The sequence below is a fragment of the Alosa sapidissima genome, chromosome 20, assembly GCF_018492685.1.
Source record: "Alosa sapidissima isolate fAloSap1 chromosome 20, fAloSap1.pri, whole genome shotgun sequence".
Taxonomy (NCBI): Eukaryota; Metazoa; Chordata; class Actinopteri; order Clupeiformes; family Clupeidae; genus Alosa; species Alosa sapidissima.
Window position 1 is genome coordinate 2,041,397 of NC_055976.1, and position 7,528 is coordinate 2,048,924.

The following is a 7,528-nucleotide window of genomic DNA, read 5'->3' on the forward strand; positions in this document are numbered from 1 at the left end:
GATTTAAACTGGCATATCTTACATAGACAGTGTTGCAGAACTGTCTTTACATACAAGTTGGTTCAATATTGCAAACAACTCATCTATATTATATTTTACCACGTCTGCTCACGGACCACTTGAGATAGCTTGCGGACTACCAGTGATTCCCGGACCACACTTTGAGAAACACTGGTCTACGAATATGACAGTGGTCCAGTCAAATCTTTTACTGTCTATGGTCAAATCCCAGCCGAGCTATAACTGTAGCTCGACTTACCTGTGCATGTAAACATACTGACTGACAAAAAATCAGAATGAGTAATTATAACAGACGAGTAGCCCTGTGGACACACAATATTGTTGGAAAATTGAGATGTGTGAAACACTATTTGACTCAAATGGTAATCAGAAATAATTTGTTATAAAAAAAGACTAAAATGTGTTGACTAAAACTGACTAAGACTAAGATACCTTTAGTTTTCTTATGACTAAAACTAGACTAAAATGACGAGACTTTTAGTCGACTAAAACTTGACTAACAAAAATGATATTTGAATGACTAAATATGACAAAGACTAAAAAGGACATTTTGTCACAAGACTAAGACTAAATTAAAAATAGGTGACAAAATTAACACTATGTGCTCTGCCCTTTTTTTTTTTAAAGAAACTTCTAATATCCATTTGTCCTTCTGTACACTTATTTCGCTAAGGCTAGTTAGTAGAAGCACGAAACAGCAATGAGGCCTTCCTGCCTAAGGTTCTAAGTCAGCAGTCTATCAACCAGGTTCTGGAGCTGACCCAATTCCAGCCGTCTGCTGCCTCACAGGCAGAGCGCGACAAGTTGCTCACTCTGTGCCCAGTCAGGGCTTTGAGAGCTTATCTGGCCCGTACGCAGTCGTTGAGGAGGGAACACACTCAACTTTTTGTCTGTTATGGGGCGGCGAAGCAGGGACTACCGCTTTCCAAACAGCGGCTGTCGCATTGGCTGGTTGAGGTTATTTCCCATGCCTACCAGGCTCTGGGAATGCCGGTCCCTTCGGGTACAAGGGCTCACTCCACCAGGAGTATGGCTACGTCTTGGGCTGCCCTTAAGGGGGTACCAGCAAGCGATATCTGTGCAGCGGCTTCATGGGCGACGCCTTGCACTTTTACCAGGTTTTATAGGGTGGACGTCACTCGCCCAGCTCCGGTTGGTGACGCTGCTCTCATGTCCGTGACCGAGCGAGGTTTTAATGGTTAGCTTAGAGCTCCTTGCGACTTTTTTGGTATGTGTCATCCCTTTTTTAGACCGTAGTGACGGTGAGAGTGAGGTCGAAACAGATCGTAAGTTACGCATGTAACTATGGATCTGTGAGACCGAGGGATGACCGTCACTATCCTTGTCGCTCGGACCATCCTGAGGCGCTCAAGGTAGGAGACTGAACCGGGAGCAATCTCCGCTATTTACAAGCTCGAGTCGTTCTGCTTCCGGAGGTCATGGGCATGACTTTGTTGACATATGGTCTCGGTGATAGGCAGAACGAAGGTGATCATTCCCTTTTTTAGACCGTAGTGACATGCGTAACTTACGATTTCTGTCCGACTTTGGAAATTTAGTCGCCGACTGTGAAAACAGACCAAAATCGTACAATGTAAGGCCGCCATTAGGCACGAGCGCATCTGTGAGGCCAAGCCTCACCAAGTAGCTCGTTTACAACTAACATTCCATTTAATTAAACTGCTTTACAGGCTATGCCGAAATAGTTTTCAACATTTTGAATATTAGTGTCGGGTGAATTGAAATGTTCTCAAAGTAGCCTTATGGCTGAAAGCTGCTTGGGATCCCCCTGTCAAGCAATATAACCATACAAACGCGCTTCCTGCACTCATTGTTTCAAAAGGAGTAATTTTGGCTTTGTCAGAACTGAAGAGCTGTGGACGGCACGGCACGGTATGCCAAATGAAAATAGATTAACGCAACACAACACAGACCCCGCTTCTCTCGCGTCAGTCACTGACATGAACGAAACACAGAACCCGCTTCTCTCACGGCAGTCACTGACAGTAACCTAGAATAAATGCATGGGGAAAAACACTTCCCCATGACAAAGACATCGTAAAACACTGAAAGTTAATATTTTGTCACTAGCAACATACATCTGTCAAATGTGTTATGTTCCAAGTAGCCTAGTGCATAATTCTGCTTCATAAAGTTGAACAAATGCATTTGCTTATTTCACAGAAAAATATAAATAGCCAGTTAGGGTCTACAGTGCAGTTGGTAAGTTATGGTAGGCAAACTTGGAGTGAACATACAAACGGGAAATTATTTCTCTTGTAGCTGAGTAGCCTCAGGTGCGCACGTAGACATAAGGCCGAACATGCAAGCGCCAATGAATCGTGCTCTCACGACAATCACGCCGTTAAACTTAAATAGGTTAACATCACTCTGTTCGCCTTCAAGCAAGGAAAACGATGATTTGAAGACATCTGTTTCGTTGGAAGGGCAAGGGGTAGCAACAGGGCAACACAGAGACAGGCCCGATGGCAGGGCTGTTATGAGAGTATTAAAATATGGGATATTCTACGGGAAAACATTAAACCGCCAAAACAGGGGGGAAAGTTAAAATACGTGATAAACACGGAAAAAGTTAGCATGCATTGTTTCGGTCCCCATGCACAGGGATTATTTGTCATATTATTAATCACATATGATTATTTGTAAAATTGTGCAAACAGGCGCAACACATTTGAAAAGGAAGGACTGGTAGCATGCAAGCTCACGGGAAAGATTGATTTAAGAACGTTATCACAGTGTGTGGCTGTGGCGCAAAGCAGCGCGGGCGGAAGACAGCGACAATTGGCAGGGGAGGGTCATGTCTTTTTTAACAATTCTGTCGGAGGGTCATTGAACAATTTCTAGCAGGCAAGGGAGGGTCATGCAACTTTTGACTGAAGCACTCAAAATTCCTCCGGTGGCCCCTTCAATAAATAACGAACAGTCCCTAGATTGCTGCTGGGCTATATATGTCTTGATTCATGTCTGTTAACAACTCATCTCGCGGTTGCATCCATTACAAACAAACATGCAATGTGAACGTCTGGGATTGGGAAGAGCACTAAATGCTCTACTAAATAAGCACGAAGTCAAACCTTTAAATGAAAAACACTCTTTAATAATTAAAAATAAAAATAAACCGCTAATGAAGTAAACTTGTGACCATCAAAAATCGTTTATCGCCTGTAACTCTGTGATAACAGGACGTAACAGGAAGGCATTTGGCCGAGCAACGGAGGTTAATATGATCTATATTTTCTCCAAATGATGTATGTCTATCATCGTTGCACTCGGAGAAAACCAGAATGTTTAATTTGTCCTGCGTTTCTTGTAGGCCTACGGCTGCAAACGGGATTCACTCGCAGTTAACTTAATATTTCTTTATTAGGGCAGGGCAGGCATATTTCTGGCTATTAAATTATTTCTAAACCAGTCTGCTAGTGAAGTCTGTGTAGGGTTTTCCAGGCTCCATTTCTTTTTACGAGACACCCTGGTCACTTGAGACATATACCGGTTGTTTGGGTTGTTGCAGCGTCGTTGCAGCGTCACTGGAAAAATACAAATTAAAGTTGCGTGATCCCGTGTGCGGACCGCGAGTGAAGCTGGCCAAGTCGAAGCACTGCCCACTGTATATGTGTGGGTTTCCTGAGTTAATAGGCCTACTAATGTCTGGTGAAAATGTCCTGTGAATAGCCTCATTGGAAATATACTTACTGAAAAAAGTAAGCCAGGCAGCTACAGCGCAGGGGGCATGTTAATGAGTTTTATAATCCCACCTAATGGACAATACTGGCAGTGCCCTGTTACTAGCAACTTTTTCTATTCTGCATGCTGTTTATTTGTGCTATAGCAGTTATATACTTATATATATATATATATATATATATACTTAGCAGTTTATTTGGCAGAAAGAAGTGAATGAATTTGTTGATAGCTATTCTGCAGCAGGAAAGCACAAGGAAAACAAAGGAGGCAAAGTGGTAGGCCTATAGTTATTTTTAATAAGCAGTGTAATTAGCAGACACATGCCAATACACACACCAACATGTGAACAATGAGAATACCAGCACTTTTCCTCGCCTCAAGCATTGCGTATGTTAGCAGGATAGTTTCATTTTTAAGTTAAGTTTATTTAAAGTGACATAATGTAGTTCTTTTACCTTAAGACAATGGTTTCCAACTGATTTAGGTAATATAAATACACATAATACGCAGAACTGCTTCTCTGTCAATACCGATATGCAACTGGAATGCTTGCACTAGCTTTGTTATTCTGACCAAGAACTTTTTTTGTCAGTTCTTCAACTAACTGGGTACCCCCTTAGCACTAAACGGGTGCCCAGTACGTTGAAAATTCACTAAAAGGACAATTCCTTCAATGTATGTCAATGCTAATCAAGTAATTATGTTTTTATTCCTTTGGAAATAGGTGATTTCACTTTGTTGTCGGAGTAATTAGGTGATGTCACGTGAGTGTTAATGGTCAATCTCGTAGTATGCTACACTTTAAATGCTTCCTACACTTTCCTTGTGCATCTTCAGTTCCCTGCTGCCTTTTGTCTTGTCCCCTGTATCTCCATCTACCTTGGGCCACGTCTTCCTGCCTTCCTGGTTCCTCTTGCGAGTCTTTCCACTGCCTCGGGCACTAGTTCTACCACACGGAGTAGCCAATAGCCATTCCGAACACCGTGGATTGCCTGGGTGTGACTGTCAGTGCTGTTTTGCCTCTAAGTTAATTTGATTAACCTTTTTTGATTTGTTTGTGTCCTGTTGTGTGCGCGTGTTTGTGGCCTATCGTGGGTCTCCGTCTCGCTCCCTTTCGTCTTCGCTGCTGTGATCGTAGGCCTGGGAGGGGCGTGGGTGTGTCTGTGACGCGGTGTGTGAGCCTCTGAGGATAGTTGTGCGCCCTTACTTCTCCTTTCTATTTCCTGTGCTGAAGCAACTGGTATAGCTAGCTTAATAGGGGTAAGAATTTTACAGACTGAAATCAGTAGAGCAATTCATTTGTGGACTCAACGCTGTATGGTGATGGGATTAGTCAGCAGGGGTACCCCCTTCACACATTCGTGTGTTAATTCTGATTGCACCTGATTCACATGTAGCACATTTGCAGAATCAGATTTGCTGTGAGAGAGCACCAGGTGATAACTGCCTATTGGGAGCCTATACGGTTTGTACCCATCCCATCAGCGTCGTCATCCACATTAACATTTTAATAATAACTCCAATCAATAAATATGTATTGTTGCTTGTACCATCTGTTGTGGAAAATAAATTATATTTTATAAACTGGAATATCCTAATGATCGCTTGCTTTTCAGCTTCAGTCCTTAATAAATTTAAATAAAATATATTTATTTAAATTGCAGACCATGTCTCTGTCCTATCTTTAGGAACTGTGGGGTACCTCTGTTATTTTGTGTGACTGGGTATAAAACTGATTTGGGGGCATTGCGCTCCGGTCAGACATGGTACTTTGTTAGATACAGCTTACAATCTTTCTGTGGTGATGCTGAAAGAGATGCTCAAATAGACTACAAGTTCAAAATTACACCATTCACACACATGCATAACTGCAGTGTCACATGATCTGCAGTGCTTGGGAAAAAGAGTGTAGGCCTTCTACTGAAACTCATAATGTTCAGAGAAAACAATCTGGTAGGAGTCTTTGTCATAAGCTAGCTCTAGGTGCCATTTATTGGTCCCAAATGCAGACATAATTTGTACATACTAAGTATGCCCCACAACATGCCTTTGTCATTTTATCATAATCAGATTTAGGGCTAATGCATACACCCACAAGTATTCAGATCTGTTATACAAACCAAAGCAGGCAATATCTGAAAAAGATTATAGCTTTTTAATACAGAAATAAAATACAAATGTCAGCATATATGCATCACATTATGTAACTAGAAGATCAAGGCTATATCTGCATAGGAGGAAAAGCACATTTTAAATGGAAAAACCCAGATGAAACAAAAACTCAACAAGAAATAGCCTACTTTTGTTTCTCCCTTAGGCATAGACTACATGAAGGCACTTTCACAGACATGTACAGAAATGAATGGATAGAGCACACACGTTATATGTGTGTGCACGCGTGTGTGTGTGTGTGTGTGTGTGTGTGTGTGTGTGTGTGTGTGTGTGTGTGCGCGCGTGTGTGTGTAAATTCGGCGCTGAGACGGAAGCAAATATTATGCTATGGTTTATTATTTGAAGGTTTTCATTGGAATGGCTGGCATTCTGAGCATTTCCTGTGGAAAGTTTTCTCTACCTAGGGGAATAAACCATCAACGAATATTTGGGTTTTATTTCAGCTAACCTAAATCTATTTTAGTCTAGTTTTGTGTTTTAGGCCTAGATACAATATAAAAGTTTAAAAACTCCGTCAGCACGGAAGTATGTTTTCTCAGTTCTCTTCTAACAATTGAAGTCTGTCCTCTCCGTATCGTGGACTGCTGTGTCCTGTCTCTATGGCCTCACAGTCATCGGTGAAATACACGAGATCCTGTTGGGAAAACGGAGTGTTGAATGATAAACTCACAGACATCAGATCTGAATATCAAAAAAGCAAAAGACCGACTTACACGGTAGCAAACTCTGTTGATGATTGTATATAAGTTTCGGACTTTGCGCTGCAGAACAGTCACTCTAGGACGCGCTCTGCATTGAGGTGTAGGTAGGTTCTCCACGACATAAAGAAAGTCTCTGAGTTTAGGCATGACGCAGGAATCCTAGGAATATCACAACACAAACAACAACAACAACAACCAGAAAGTTTGACAAATTGACATTAACAGCTGTCGAATAATGTTTAGAAAATACTTAGATAAAAGCTACTTTAGCCTACTTACGTGCACGTCTATAAACAGCTTTGGCAGCACCTCAGCGCAGTCCTTCTGCGGGGAGACCACAGTTAGGTAACATAATGTTGAAGCGATTATCAAAGATATCGGTGAAGTCAACGCTAATTATTCCAAAGTTACTCACCGTGCGGTGATGTTTATGTAATTTGTGTAATGTATCCATTATTTCCTTACTTAGCCCTAACACTCTAGAGTAACATGTCGGCGGGGCACTTTCAGCTATCCATACGTACGTTACGGCGACAATCAAAGTTGCAAGCCCGACTTTCATTATTGTTTTGAGTTTTTTGTGATGATGTAGGCTGCACTGCAATGTTCAATGCACCACCTATACTTCACTGTATTGCTCAAGAATGAAGAAAATTGCTGTGACGTCATGCGAAATGTTTGCTATCAGCGAATTGGGGTAGACCTACTTTTCGGTGTAATGGGAGACTACTTGAATGTGCCTCCTCCATGAATGTGCCTCCTCTTCCTTGATGCTCCCGTTTACTCCGACTTCAGATGGAGTTCTTCTGTAGAAAACTGCGTCATGAAAGCTGGGTCTTCATCCAGTTATTATTTCATGTGCATTCATGAAAATTCGTCTGAATTTAAAGAAGTCATGTCATATGTAACTTGGTTTGTGTTTAACTGAC

The 7,528-nt window shown here is 41.8% G+C and overlaps 1 protein-coding gene across 2 annotated transcripts; it reads right to left on the minus strand.

The window, feature by feature from the left end:
• Positions 1-6,159: 6,159 nt before the first annotated feature.
• Positions 6,160-7,297, minus strand: LOC121693862 (cytokine-like protein 1). Of its 2 annotated transcripts, none has more exons than XM_042073567.1 (4): positions 7,015-7,286; positions 6,879-6,923; positions 6,612-6,758; positions 6,160-6,532 (listed from the first exon to the last, which is right to left on the minus strand). In XM_042073567.1, exons 1-4 carry the CDS (start codon positions 7,159-7,161, stop codon positions 6,434-6,436), a joined length of 438 nt encoding a protein of 145 aa, XP_041929501.1. In that variant the 5' UTR covers positions 7,162-7,286; the 3' UTR covers positions 6,160-6,433. The 2 variants fall into 2 exon arrangements, with proteins under 2 accessions (XP_041929501.1, XP_041929502.1); XM_042073568.1 differs by having other exon boundaries at positions 6,169-6,532; positions 6,879-6,920; positions 7,015-7,297.
• Between the last annotated feature and the right edge of the window lie 231 nt (positions 7,298-7,528).

Coding starts and splice junctions, on each gene's coding strand:
- LOC121693862 (XM_042073567.1), bottom strand. CDS start 7,161: ATGAAAGTCGGGCTTGCAACTTTGATTGTCGCCGTAACGTACGTATGG. Junction 6,759..6,878: donor AGCTGTTTATAGACGTGCAC/GTAAGTAGGCTA, acceptor TGATATTCCTAG/GATTCCTGCGTCATGCCTAA. Junction 6,533..6,611: donor TCAACAGAGTTTGCTACCGT/GTAAGTCGGTCT, acceptor TTTTCCCAACAG/GATCTCGTGTATTTCACCGA.